The sequence below is a fragment of the Mastigoproctus giganteus genome, chromosome 5, assembly GCF_048544385.1.
Source record: "Mastigoproctus giganteus isolate SK-2022 chromosome 5, ASM4854438v1, whole genome shotgun sequence".
Classification (NCBI taxonomy): domain Eukaryota; kingdom Metazoa; phylum Arthropoda; class Arachnida; order Uropygi; family Thelyphonidae; genus Mastigoproctus; species Mastigoproctus giganteus.
The window spans coordinates 221,841,969-221,857,362 of record NC_143579.1 but is presented as its reverse complement, the minus strand read 5'-3'; the positions used below and the strand labels follow the sequence as shown (position 1 = coordinate 221,857,362).

The following is a 15,394-nucleotide window of genomic DNA, read 5'->3' as shown; positions in this document are numbered from 1 at the left end:
GTTATGGATACCATTGAAAGAATGAAAGAAAGTTTTACTGCAAATTTAAAGAAAGTAATAGAAACAAAATGCAGTAACAAAGGTTTTGTAACGAAATAAAAATATATACAGCTGATAAATGACATTTTTGCACTAAAATTGAAAACCGCAGGGAAAACTCCAGCAGATTACCAAAGACTCAAGCGCTATGATATAATTAAAGTAGGTGATTGTAATAAATTGATTTACCCTGTTCAAGAAAATAACCAAAGCATAAAATATTATGTCTGCACTGAGGAAATTTTTGATACAATACATAATATTTATATAGCTATTGATCATTTTTAAATTGCTTCATTATGTTTTCTAGTTTTTCCTCTTCTTTTAAATTAACAACTTCTTTGGGAAGCCATGAGGTTTTGAGGCCAATTTTATGGGAAAACCAAACAGCAACGTTCCACAGAAACCATGGGGGAAGAAATTGGATGATGAACGAAATTAAAAAAAAAGTATAAAAATATAACCGCTGAGTCTGTAATGGTATATTTAAACTTATATGAGCCTTGTCAGAAGAAAAGTAAAGTTCCTAAAAAAAGGCTTAGTGGTTAAGCCAATGGTATTTAACGAAATGAATAGTAGGTGTCAGGTAGACCTGACTGACATGCAAAGTCAGCAAGACAAGGGATACAAATTTATTCTTGTATATCAAGACCACCTAACAAAATTTGTACAATTGCATCCCTTAAAAAGCAAATGTGCTGAAGAAGTTGCTTATGTTTTATTGGATATATTTACTATTTTTGGAGCTCCTTCTATCCTTCAAAGCGATAACGGTCGCAAATAAAGTTATCGAAGAATTATGTTCTTCTTGGGAAGAACTCAAAATCATACATGGTAAACCTCGGCACAGCCAGAATCAAGGTTCTGTCGAACATGCAAACCAGGACATAGAGAATATATTGAGTACGTGGCTAGAAACTAATGAAACATGCAACTGGAGTGAAGGATTACGATTTGTTCAATTAATGAAAAATAGAGCATATCACCAAGGAATTAAATGCAGTCCCTATGAAACTGTTTGGTTTTCCCATAAAATTGGCCTCAAAACCTCATGGCTTCCCAAAGAAGTTGTTAATTTAAAAGAAGAGGAAGAACTAGAAAACATAATGAAGCAATTTAAAAATGATCATATGATAGAGAAGGAATCAAATATTTATGATTCTGGAGATATTGCAGGAGACACTAGCATAAAGAGTATTGAAATTGAAAATGACAATATAATGGAGAATGTTGAAGAGAATATGGAGAACGTTGAGGAGAATAAGGAGAATATTAAAGAGAATAACAAGGACTTGGATAATATTGTTGCGAATAGGAAAGTACAAATATATAGAAAACGTAAAATAGTAAAAGAAAATCTTAAAATACAAGCTAAAAAAATGATAAATGTGTCTAACAAAAAGTTCCCTACTGGAAAAGTAGGTGATATGGTACATATAAGAATTCCTGATGTTGACAGAGCCAGAAGCGACCCAAGAAATTGCTTGCCAGTTATTATGGATATTGACAATAGTGGACTATATAAATTGGGTACAAAGAAAGGGAAATCGGCCAACGTTTATACCAGAAATGAGTTTTCTATATGCCATAAAAAATTTATAAGTGTCGCAGAAGTTCCAGACTCAGAATTACCTTTGTGGAAGTGTGTTAAGAAGTTTTCCATATTTGGTGGTCAAGGTTACAAAAAATGTAATTGTAAAGGAAAATGCAACAGTAATAAATGTAGTTGTAGAAATAGCAACAAACTGTGCAATTCAAAATGTCATCATAGTTTATCTTGTAATAATAAATAACATTAAACTTTGATTTTTTTTTGTATTCTGTTGGCATCTAATTTCAATTAATCAATATTACCAGTAAGCATTGGAGATTATTCATAATATCCGGTATGTTTGATAAATTAAGCATATTCTCCAATATTATTGGGAATTATACATAATAGCCGGTAATTATGTATACTTTCTGATTTATTATATTGCCCGTAACATATATATATATCTCACCTAACTTTTCAACTGCAAAACTCAAGATGACCTGCTGTATTCATGTCATCTTCAAAGGCAGTGGTGTCAGAAATCTGTATTTGGCAAATTATATTAATAATAGGTTAACTCTCACTTCAGTTAAAAAAAACAATAAACAATGTTATTTCTTAAATTGCATTAGAATATAGGGACAGCCACTCCCAAGGCCTTGGATGTAGATTTTAATTTTGGCCTTAATCCATTTGTATTACTGATTTAGAAATATAAAACTATGTCAAAAAAAAAAAAAAAAAGAATGATGATAATCCTAAGATTGATAAATTCTCACATGTTTCTGTTAATACTTTAGAGCTCATGAACTGTTTCAAATTTTTTTTTTCTTAATTAGTGAACGAACAATGGATTTGGTGTTAATGTTGGATAATAAATGCTCCCCTGGTTTACTATGGCAAGGTATATCAGGTAGACAGTTAGGCAAACTAGAACCTCAGACATATATTGACTTCACTCTAGAGGCTGTTCCCATTAAAATTGGATTACAGGTAAGTTAATAAGCAAGCTTTTTATGATTTCCTTCATGTAGTCATCGTACTTTTTCCAGAACTTCTAACTTGACTGAATAAGTATAGTACAGTGGACACTGCTTATTGTGATCACTTCAGGACTCAGCTGAGCTAATAACAATAACCAAAGAAACAAAATGTGTACATAAAAAGGTGGAAGTGGGCAGAAAGAATGCTAAAATTAAGCAATATAAAATACTTTAATTTGACTGTCCACTATTTTTTCAAGAAATTCATCAATAAGTGCTATTGTATAATTGTACATACCTTCTGAAGAGAGAGTATCCATAATTTTGGATATTGTTTGCTATTTAATATTTGTGATCCCTGCAAAAAAAAGGATGATATTTCTCTCCTCCATCACTACCACTCATTCAATAAAACTCTGTAACATAGTACACTAACTACTCTTGCTAATTACAGCAGTGTAGCTGGTCATAGAATTTGAATGATTTTAAGAACTTGCATGAACCTGTGAACAGGTTTCTTATTTTAGAGAGGATGATAGGGAGAGGGAGAATATGGGTAAATCTGTAAAAATGTATACATTTGATAATGGTTGTGATTTACCTTGGTTTTGTGGAACTAAATTTTTTTTATGCCTTATAAATCCTTAATTTGCTATTTAAGGAAGGGATTATCCATGAAGCTGCTTCAGTTTTTCTCTTGTATTCAGTAATTTTGCCAAGTGACATTAAAAGATGAAAGATATAAAAATTTGGTAAAATTCAGATATAATAATAATAATAGCATTTAATAATTTCAAGTTGAGTACCTAAGACCACTTGCTACATTCACTACATGTGCAAATTATCAAATGGAACTGAATTTTATCTGCTCCCCTTGTTCAAAGTTTTTCTTTTGCTACAGTCATGTTTCTCTCAATAACCCCAGGTAGCATACTTCTGGGGCTTATTGCACAAATTATTTCAGTTGCAGCAGGTTCTTCTTCTGCATTGTGTTAGGACCATACTTTGCGACATATTTTTCAACCCATATCATTGGCAAAGTACAAAAGAGGATTCCTAGTTTTTAACTTTTGTCCTCAACACAGGTATCTCCTTAGGCCACTGTTAAAAAATTTTTGAGCAGTAACTTTAATTTCTATTAGAGCTGCTTAATGTGTGCTTCATTCCTGCCATCAGAGCCAGTTCTTACACAAGTGTTATAGCGCCGACCGGGCTAGCCGGGTGGGTAAAGTGCCTGCCTGGCAACCCAAAGGTCGCGGGTTCGATTTCCGCCTCGGGCTTGGATCAAAGTACTGCAAAAATCTTGGGAGGTGCATTATGGCCACAGAAGCCTATGCGCCAACAACTACCAAAAAAAAAAAAAAAAAAAAAAAAAAAAAAAAGTGTTATAGGCTATGTTTCACGGCAAATTTTTACAGCCCACTATACTTGTCAGAAGTGGTAGGTGATTATGATTAACAGTATCAAATATTTACCAACAATAAAAGAGGAAACCTAGCTTTTAACTTTCATTCCTTTATGTGGAGTATTCCCTTGTATTGTTGGGAAAAACTTTTAAGCAGTACACAAGTGTGACAACTGGAGGAGATTTTTATTATGCACTTTCCCGTAGCTAATATGACTGCATTATCTCACAGTAATGAAATTTAACTGAGAAGTCCAACATTAAAAATATAAATAAATAAAATAGCCAAAATGAAAAGCAAATCAGCAAACAAAATATAGTGTGTAAGCATGATTATACAGAAATTGTATAATCAGTTTTTTTCCTTCTTTTGAAGGCACTCATTGCATTTTAAATAATTTATTTTTCTTCATATAAGAATTTGATATTTTTTCCTTTTAACTGAAAATTGTTCAACTGACTCAAATCACTAAAAATGAAACTTTCTTTGCTACTAAAGTGTCAGGGTCAGCAAAAACAAATCTCTGAACAACAAACTGATGGATAGGTAGGTGTAACAATGTCACTGACTTCATTGAGGGCCTAGTGGGAACTGAACTTGATGTAGCATTTTAAAACTTTTTTTTTTTTTTTACTGTACCTGGACAGTTTCTGTTTACTACCCTCAGCTGTTCTAAAGTGATGTCAAGCTGGTCACCAGTTCATGTAGTGTAATTAGCAAGAGCTGTTTATGCTTAGTTACTTTACAGAAAGCAATTTATTAAAAGAAAATAATATCCCAAGACATGGATACCCTTTTCCTCCCCTCCCTCAGGTACATACAATTATATATAATAAACAACATAAGACACTTAATATTAACCTACTTCTTTTATCCATCGAACTGTATGACTAGTAATGACAGAAAAAGAAAAGTTAACAATTTTGTTATTATTTGAGAGAAATTTATTGAAGTTTTTCACAGCAAAACTAAATAATTATTAATATTTTAAACGAGAATTATGAAAATACAGAAAAAGAGAGTACTGTACTTGTAAGTAGTATTAATAGAGTATCTGACTAAAAATTTAATTTCACTTGATTAATTAATACCAACATGTTCTGAACTTGTGTGAATATTTTAAACCCTTTTAAATCGAAATGCATGTATTTTGATTCCTTGAACTTTGAATTAACCATATTTTACTGAAACGATTAATTGAAGGATTGTATGAAAAGTTCAGTATCACGAAAAAGTAGCCGCCGCTCCACGGTTGGAAGAACTAGCAGCCAATCAACATGTGATTAGCCACCTTTACAAATCTTCTCCTCATAGATTAGTAGCATGTGTCACCCCTCAAAGTCAATCTTGTTGTAAGACAGTGTTTTGCTGGATGTAATCCAGTTTGTATCTCATGCACAATTGTGAGGGTTTTCTGCATCATGTCTTATTCAGTTCCAGAAAGAGTTGCAATTGTTGAGGCATATGTGTGTACGGGTTCATTTAAGGAAACAAGAAGGATGTTTGCGCAACAGTTCCCCACTGCCGTGATACCAACAAAATGCTGTATACAGCAACTGATGAAGAAGTAGCACAAAACAGGAAGTGTGTTCAATGAAAAAGAACAGAGCCCAATCTATTCATATGCCAACTGTAGTGAGTGATATTCGTGAGAAGAAGTTTAAGTCAGACAACACATGTATGTGTACTGCACTCCCTAAATTTGAAGCTGTTTTGTGTAACGTGCATGCAAGAATTAAAAGAGACAGATAAAGTGAAACGTGTAAATTATTGCAGGTGGCTCCTCAACAGCATCGTTGACTGGATGCTCAATCCAACTCAATATTTTATGTCAGATGAATCCTGGTTTCATTTATCTGGACACATCAATGCTCAAAACACAAGGTACTGGGCAGCTGAAAATCCACACCAACTCCATGAAGAACTGCTTCATGACGAAAAAATCGGAGTATGGTGTGCCATATCAGTACGGCGGATCGTAGGGCCCATCTTCATTGAGACAACTATCAACACAGACTTGTACCTTGCAATATTTGAAAGTTTTACGCACAATTAACCCCTGAAGAGCGGGAGTGGTAAACATTTCAACAAGATGGGGCCACTTGCCATACGTTCCACAGAGCGCTGGCCCGAATTCATGGAGCCTTTCCACACAGAAGAACTGTCAGCAAAGATTTATGGACCCCCCCCCACGTTCCTCACACCTGTCCATATGTGATATTTACCTTTGGGGTTACCTTAAGGGGAAAGTTTGAGATGAACCCGCACACACTCTTCAGGAATTACAGGAGAACGTTCGTACTGCTATCAATGATACCAATGATACTGTTGCAGAGAGTTTGCCAAAACATGCTGACATGGGCTCATCACTGTCTTGTGGCCCAAGGAGGTCATTTCCAACATCTTCTTTAATGGCAGGTAATGTACTATACATTTACCCACTTGTGCATGCATTGTATTGTAATTTAATTGATGCGGGGCTACTTTTTCGTGACTTGCCCTGTACTTCAAACAGTTTGAGAGCCTACCATTATTTTTCTCAAGGTGCTATTACTCTTAAAACTAAGTTATACTTTGAAAATGATTTACAACCCATGCATTTTGGAGCCCTTCCAACATTTTAAAGCATGCCCCCCTCCCCACCACCTTTTTTTTTTTAAAATGACAAAACAATTGGAACGAGTTTGTTCTCAGTATCTTGTAGTTCTTTGAATTTATGTGTGCGCGCACACCCACACATACACACAATTTGAGTCTGAATATGTACATTTCCTTGAACACATTAATAGTGCTTTCCCCCCATGCTATTCAGTTCACTGTGTTCAGTTACATTATTAAGAAAGTTGTCTTGGCTTCTTTGGAGTCTTATTTTCAGAGATCTGTTTAGATCTCTTGATTGGAGAAAGTAGCTCATTAAATCTCTTTAACAAGTTTCCATGTCTTTGCCATCTGACAGCATTAAAATAAACTAAATCTCTATTTCTGCCTTGACTTCTTCCAAATATTTCATAAACCCATCTGGTGAGTATGGGCTTGGCACACCCAGGGTCCTCAGCTGGATATCATCATTCTTCTCTTTCTTGGTGATTTCCTTCTACTTTCTCTCACACACTCTCTCTCTCTCTCTCTCTCTCTCTCTCTCTCTCACACACACACACACACACACACACACACACACACACACACACACACACACACACACACACACACACACACACACACGGTAACTCAGAAATTTTTTTTGGCTGGTGCAGCCTCAGGCTTCCTTGCACCACATGGCTAATAATAATAATAATAAACTTGAAACGGTTAAGCGATTTAGTGATGAAATGAAGGTCACAATTTGATCACTTCTTCCATCGCACTGAATTTGACTTGCAAAGTTCAGAAACTCTCCTAATGAATGAAAGCTGGATATACCAATCTTCTCTTTTCACTTGAATGAAATTTTTTTTTTTTTAGTTTTTATTGTGTCCCATCTGTAGTAAGTGAACTTAGCTTTTCTATGTTTAGATAAACTTCTTAAGTTCCTTATTAACAGCATCTATTATATCAGCATTTTTCAAACTGTTCCGTGAGATGTGAACAATCATAATTAATAATGAAAAAAATAAAAATAAAATAAATATATTTTGCATATTTGTAGCGGACACCCCTTTTGTATCATTATAATTTTTAACATTTTTTTTCAGTTATTAATATACTGGCATAGACTAATAATCAAATAGACTGCAGAACACTATATTTTGGCGGGCTTTGCATAGAAAAGTATGCATAGAGGTAATGCCATCTATGAAAAAGTAGTAATGTAGTGATCTAATATGCCATTCACATGCGATTTAGCCTGGAGTACACGGGTTGAAGGAGAGGGGGTAGCGAACCGATATCATAACTAAACTCACTTCCTTGTTTAAATTTTTTTTGATAATTATTAGTATTTTGAAATACTATTATTAAAATAAATGACCGTGTGGTTGCAAAAAAAAAATGTAAAACAAGATGCAGTACTTGCATCTTGTTTTAAATTTGCGAAAGTATAGTGACAGTTATTTGAATTTCGGCTTTACATGTGTTGGAAATAAAGATGCTCCTGATGCGCAGTGTGTTGTATGTAATAAAATATTACAAACAGTTCTTTGGCTCCCACTAAACTTGTGTTTCGTAAGTGGTCCGTCAATATATTGTGAGATGAAAAGTGTTCCGTTAATATGTTGTGAGATGAAAAGTGTTCCGTGACTAAACAAGTTTGGGAAACGCTGCATTATATCATGGCTAATAATTCTTTGTGCATTTAAAAGTTTTTGGTGACAATTCTAAATTGAATGCACAGCTGTGCTATGTCTCTCATGTTTGCAAGCACAACAGGGGCAAAACTAAATGTCGGAGAAGTATTCAGTTCCTTTTTCAGTTGTTCTTCAACATTCTCCGCTAAGTCTACAATTTTTTGCTGCCAGTTGTCTGCACACAAGGGCATAATCTTTACTGTTTTGATCTGTTCCCTTTCTCCATTGCTGTTAGCAGAGTTTCCCTACATTTTTGCATCTGAAAATTATTGCCTTGCGGATCCAACAAATCATTTGAATTTGACAATCTGAGTTGTTACCTTCACCCGTGAACTTTTCCATTCTCTCCTTTTTTATGTATTTAGCAGAGAATGAAGGAGGGAATTTATCTTTTATAATTCCTGCTTTTCTCTTCTCAGTTTCACTGTTATTAGAATCAATGATGTTTAATGCTGCATTTCTTACCAACAGATAGAATGCAGTTGCAAAGTAGTCTCCTTTTGAAGCTTCTAAGTTGTTTTATTTTTTTATATTAGCTTTGGTGCATAACTTCTGCTAGCATGTTGCTCTTGTTATGTGGGATTCCTGGGGATTTATTGTTTTCAGCCATTTATCCTATATTAATTATTTATGGATTTATTCATCATCAAAGTATATCAAATCTTGAAAATAAGAACTAAATTTAAATTTAATCAGGCAACAAATTCATGAATATTAAACAACTTAGGAAAAAATAAAAATGGTAAAATGCATGTAAAAACTTCTCTTTTTTAATCTGCGAGACCCTGTATCATACAGCCATTAATCTCAGCCACTTAATAAAACTGATGTAGCAATGTCATCACTGAATGTCAGTAAAGAGGATTAATGTTTACTAACACGACAGTCAGTTACATAATGGTAAATGGGCTCTGCTAGTTCATGTATGCCGGCTAATTAGGTATATAACATTTTTAGACCCAATTGTTACTTACTTGCCACTGGTCTAAACTTCAGGGTAAGATAAGTTACATTTGAAATGTTGGCTATATGTTGGATGCCCCTATACTAGAAGAACTGTTCTTTAACCCACCAATTGTTTTTTTACTGTAGCTTTTGCTTGTTCATAAGGAATTTTTGAAGGCATGTGTATGTACTCTAATTTTATTTCTTATTCATGAATGGATATTAAGAGGAAATATAATTGACTGTAGGAGCCCAATGTACTTGTCATAAAATGTAATCTTGTTTATGAATCTAGATGGTGTCTGGAATACGAATAAAAGATACATTCTTGAAAAGAATATATGACTATGATGATATAGCACAAGTATGTGTTTGTGCAGATATACAACAGCAGGGGGAAAAGTAATATAATCAAAGTAAGTATTTTATCTTATTTGTTCATATTTAAATGTTATTTTGCACATAATAACCTCAAAGTTAATCATTTAGTTCTTTCATAGGAAACAAAATTTAAATAATTGAAAGGACAAAATTTAGATCCTTTCCTATCCACAACTAAATACAAATTAATTAAAAAAATAGTTCTACAACTTAGTAAGCCTATAGCTTTGTATGTGGCTACTAGAGACTTTGTATGTGGGCTACTAGAAACGGTCGTGTTCAAAGCCGCTAAGTGGATTTTTCTTATTTATTGATTTGAAATTATTGTTTTTCTAAAACTTTTGATTTAAATTTAGTAGTATAACATTATTTTGTGATTTTCTGATTAATTTGGTGTATTTATTCTTTACTTGGCCTTGTAATTGCATAAAAGTATCGGTAAAGGTTTCCACGTGTTTCAACTCCGCTACCGTTCGTAATTTTCCCGCCTTTGTGATACGATAGTTATATACCGTACTAGATAGCGTTAGTTGAACTTTGTTAGCAGTTAAATTGTACGTTTAAATAAATACATATAACGACTTAGATTACAAACGTAATATAATTAATTATATTTAACATAATTAATAACATAATTAATTATAATTAATTAATAAATTAATAGAATCATGACTCAGACCAGAGCAGCAAAGCAAAAGGCTCAAGCTAATGGAAGTGCTGTGGCTCAGAGCAGAACTGAGGGGGGCAGTTGTCCTCTGACTCACAGCCTTATAAAATGCACTGTTTGCTTGATGTTTGCAGAGCAATCGGGTACGGGACATGATACTGCCAAGGGGGATGTCTTTGTGTGTGCGCGATGCAAGGAGTGTATCGATATCAGGCAACAACTCGGCGTTCTTGTGGGCCTATATGAGAGCTTGAAGGACAGGGTGGATGCCCTCGAAGAAACTAAATTGAGGGGCCCATCAAGCTCTCAGCTGCCCACATCAACGCCAGAGCTTGCACTTGGGCATCGCGTGACACAGAGACAACCCCCAAGGCAGAATGCGCTGGTCCCAAAGGAACTAGTAGTTGTTGGTGACTCTATTGTCAGGGAAACGGGGAACATGCTTTGTAAAAAAGATAGGTGGAACAGGACCAGGGTATGTCTGCCAGGGGCAAAGGTTGATGACGTTGTAGAGCGAATATCATCTTTTAAGGCACAAAAGGTGATATAGTTGTACACGTTGGCACTAATAATATTAAGAGTAGGAGATCGGCAGAAATACTTAACAAGTACAGGTCACTGTTGAACAAAAGCCGAGAATTAGGGTTGAATTTGAAAGTGTCTGCAATTCTGCCCAGACACGATAGGAGGGAGTATATGATGAGAGCCTTGTCGATCAATTCGGCCCTGGAAAGATTGTGCAAGGCTCAAGGGGTAGAATTTTTTTCAGCCTGGACTGTACTTGTTAACAGGAGAGATTGCTTCTACAGGGATGGGAAACACTTAAATAGAAAGGGTGCAAGAATATTTGCTGATGCTATCGAGGCAGTGTTAGGTGGGTCGGAAAACTGCTAGCTTGGGGGGGGACAAAGACCAATAGATTGACAGTAGCCACTGGCAGAGGTGAAAGAGATTCTTGCACTGCTTCTATTAGAATGAGCAGAAGCCTGAAAAACAAGATGCATGGTATTTCAGAGACTGCTGGGAGCCATTGCGGTACAAGTAAACACATGGGTTGTGTTAGGGTAGCTAAGAATAGAAACAGGTGCAGGTATACTTGCGTGTACACCAATGCTAGGAGTTTAGTAAATAAATTTGATGAATTTGAGGTATTGCTCAAAACATCAAAGGCAGATATTGTTGGGATATCAGAGACGTGGTGTCACACAGATATAAGGGATGCAGAACTGCAATTTGGGGAGTACAACGTCTACAGAAAGGATAGACAGGATAGGAAGGGGGGAGGGGTTATGCTATTAGTTAAGAAACACATAAAAACCAAGGAAGTGAAGCCAGTCGACATCGCCGGACAGTGCAGTGTTGAGTCAGTTTGGTGTGACATAAGCATTGGGAGATCAAAATTGAGAGTAGGAGTGTGCTATAGGCCTAATGACTCTGATGAGTATAATAAGGAACTGTACAGGGAAATAGAGTGGGCCAGTAAATCAGAGAGTCTTATAATGGGAGATTTTAATTTCCCAGATATTGACTGGAATTTGGGGGCTGGTTACTCACGCACTAGCAGGGCATTTGTGGATTTATTGGATGATTGTTTTCTACATCAGCATGTTCGGGAGGCAACTAGAGGGAGTAATACTCTTGATTTGATTATCAGCAGTGATTCTTCATGCATTAAGAATCTGCAGATAAATGAACCACTAGGTGGCAGTGATCACAGTGTGCTGAAGTGGGATTTACTCAAAGAGGTAACTACCATTAGGTGTAAAGGGAAGGGTTATTGCTTCCGTAAAGGCAACTACGATGGACTGAGACAGTATTTAAATTCTATACAGTGGGACCAACTGATGATGTTACCAACAGCAAATTCAAAATGGGAAGCATTCAAAGAACTTATCTTGGAAGCTACTAGGCTTTACATACCAACTAAGAAATATTGTTCAAGGTTTAGGCCAAAATGGATGTCAGATGAACTAATGAGGCATATGGCAGAGAAGAAAAATGCATGGGATACTTACAAATTAACACATGACACAGAAGCCTATGATAGATACAAGTTGATATGCAACCAAGTTACAAAGGAGGTTAGGCAGGCGAAGGCAGATTACGAGAAATCCTTGGCAAGGGATGCAAAGAAAAACAGCAAAGAGTTCTTTACTTATGTAAACTCTAGAAGGAAGGGGATGAATCAGATTGGTCCACTTGATATTGATGGGTCAACTGTTGATGATCCTGCTCAGGTAGCTAACAAACTAAATGAATATTTTGCATCGACATTCACACATGAGGAGTTATTCAGCAAGGGGAATGCCAGAGGTGTATTCAACTCTAGCAGTAAGCTACAGAATCTTGAAATAACTGGGAGTAAAGTGGAGGAGAAACTGTTGAAGATAAACACAAGAAAGGCACCCGGGGTGGATGGGATCTATCCAGTTATATTAAAGGAGGCAGCAAAGGAAGTAAGCAAACCCTTAGCCATAATTATGAGAGCTTCCTTGGACTCAGGGGAGGTACCCACAGACTGGAAATGTGCAAATGTTACCCCAATTCACAAAGGAGGATCAAAGGCTGATACAAGTAATTATAGACCTGTGAGCTTAACTTCTGTTCCAGGAAAATTAATGGAGGCACTGGTTAAAGAAGCACTGCAGGATCATTTAGACAAGACTTCAGTTATAGCTCAGACACAGCATGGTTTTGTTAAAGGGAAGTCTTGCCTGACCAACTTGATTGGATACTCTGATGCAGTCACAAAAGAACTGGATGCAGGGAATAACTTTGATATTATATACTTGGATCTTAGAAAGGCTTTTGATACTGTTGCACATGGAAGACTGCTACACAAATTGGAGCAGTGTGACATTGGAGGCAAATTGCTGCTATGGATAAAGGGGTGGTTGAGGGGGGAGAAGACAGAGAGCGGTAATCAATGGACACTGCTCATCGTGGACTAATGTTATTAGTGGAGTCCCTCAGGGCTCAGTGTTGGGTCCATTATTGTTTTCTGTATTTATAAATGATATTGATGATGGTATATCAAGCTTAATGTCCAAGTTTGCAGATGATACAAAGGTTGGCAGGGTTGTCAAGGACACTACTGACACTATGCTGCTGCAACAGGATCTGGAAAGGTTGAGCAGATGGGCTGAGAGGTGGCAAATGAAGTTTAACATTGACAAATGTAAAGTACTACACATGGGAAACAGCAACCCCAGAGCAACGTATCAACTTTGTGGTACTACACTGACAGTGGTAGAGAATGAAAGGGACTTGGGGGTGGTTGTGCAGGCAGATATGAAGTTCTCTGAGCAGTGCAGACGGGCTGCAAGAGTAGCTCATGGAGTATTGTCAATGATATACAGGAATTTTTCCAGCAGGGATAAGGAGGTGATTATTCCATTGTATAAGGCAATGGTCAGGCCACACCTAGAGTACTGTATACAGGTCTGGAGGCCTCATTTCAAGAAGGATGTAGAGCTGCTGGAACGAGTAGAGAGAAGGGCAACAAGATTAGTGAATGGAACAAAGGGGTGCTCTTACGAAGAAAGGTTAAGTTTTGCAAATTACAGTGTCTGGAGACTAGGCACCAGCGAGGTGATCTGATAGAGGTGTATAAAGCCTTGAATGGTTTAAGCATGCTCAATGCTGATGGGATTCTTCCTCTAGCTCAGAAAAATCACCTGAGAGGGCATAAATTCAAATTGAGGAAAGACAGATGTAGGATAGACGTGCGGAATTTGCCTTTAGCCAGCGGGTGGTTGGTTGGTGGAACAGACTTCCATCCCTTGTGGTGGAGGTTGATAGCCTAAATAAGTTTAAGGATCAGCTGGACAGGTATTTTGAACGAACAGAGGGGTGAAGTGGAAGTGGGTTTTTTTTTTTTTTTTTTTTGGCTGATGCTGCATAAGCTTGCTTTCTTGCATCAAATGCCTCTACTAATGCTAATGCTAATGTATTGAACTTAGTATAGACTGTCAAAATGACAGCACCCGAAATAATGGAACATTCGAGTTAATAGTAGATTTAAGATCGGATGTTTACATATGGCACAGATGTCTTGCAGTGCTGAAAAAAGAAAATGGCAAGTCACGTACGTGATTACTGTATTTGTTTACGTTCACCATTTTTAAAGTGGATTCTCTACTGATATCACGGATTATTCTCCTGTTTTAGATTTATTTTCAATTAAAAAACCCTCCTATGGCTTCTAAAGTTAATAAACCTCATACAGAACAACATTTAAGCTTTGTGACAAATGATATAATCCAAACTATTACATTAGGGTCACCCGAAAAGTTGTGTATTGTGTCTGTAAATTGCGTGTACTTTCTGGTCAAATTGCCTGCTGGATGAAAAACTTTGCTATATATGCTTGAGACCGAATAACTCAGCCCCAGAGTGAAAAAAAAAAAAAACAAGCCCATAAAAGTTCCTCGCATCATTCTCAGGATTCGAACTCAGGCCTTTTCCACCTGGTGTGAGGAGGACAATGATACCACTGTGCTACTCTCACAGACTAAACTTGAAATAATAAAGAAAATATAATGGGGCGTAAGCAGGAGCGCATTAATGGCAGATTATAACATTGGATTATCAACATATTTGATTTTTATTTGCAGTTAATAAAATTGCATTTTTAATCTCTCTTATTTCTTATTTAGCTTCATTATTTCTGCATTAAATAAATTAAAAATAAAACTTTCTTGATAATGGAAAAATCTAAATAAGAGCACCTTGAATCTCTGAAGGTGGCGTTATTCTGAAAGTCTACTGTAAAACATATCAAGCACTGAATAAAAGTCATAGTCTTAAAGTTTTTATTGGTAACTAGTATTTAAGTTTTTCTAGTTATGGAACCTTGATTTATCAGACCAGGTGGCTCTTTTCCAGTCATTCAATGTCCAGGAACAGTGCTCCCGTGCACACTGCAGGCAGAGGTGTTATTCATAGTCAGTCAACATGGACACATTAATGGGTTTCCTACTTCATAGGACTATATGCTGTGCTCAGAAACATTTCTCCTTGCACCCTGATTGTAGTCTGCCATTAATTGAGATCATCACCTGTCTGTCCTGGGCAGCATGTGCCAACCACTGTTCACTTTGATTGTCCACCAGTGGTGGTCTCCCTGTCCCAGCACATGTGGCAGTGTCCCCCTG

General features: G+C 36.3%; 1 protein-coding gene across 2 annotated transcripts in view; it reads left to right on the top strand.

Annotated features, from left to right (window-relative positions):
• LOC150086128 (trafficking protein particle complex subunit 13) overlaps positions 1 to 15,394 on the top strand; it is a 123,106-nt gene that overhangs the window by 91,036 nt on the left and 16,676 nt on the right. For both annotated transcript variants that reach the window (XM_090374419.1, XM_090374420.1), the window contains exons 10-11: positions 2,413 to 2,566; positions 9,486 to 9,606. In XM_090374419.1, the coding sequence (XP_090230545.1) occupies positions 2,413 to 2,566; positions 9,486 to 9,596 (265 nt within the window). In that variant the 3' untranslated portion in view covers positions 9,597 to 9,606. The remainder of the gene's footprint in view (positions 1 to 2,412; positions 2,567 to 9,485; positions 9,607 to 15,394) is intronic.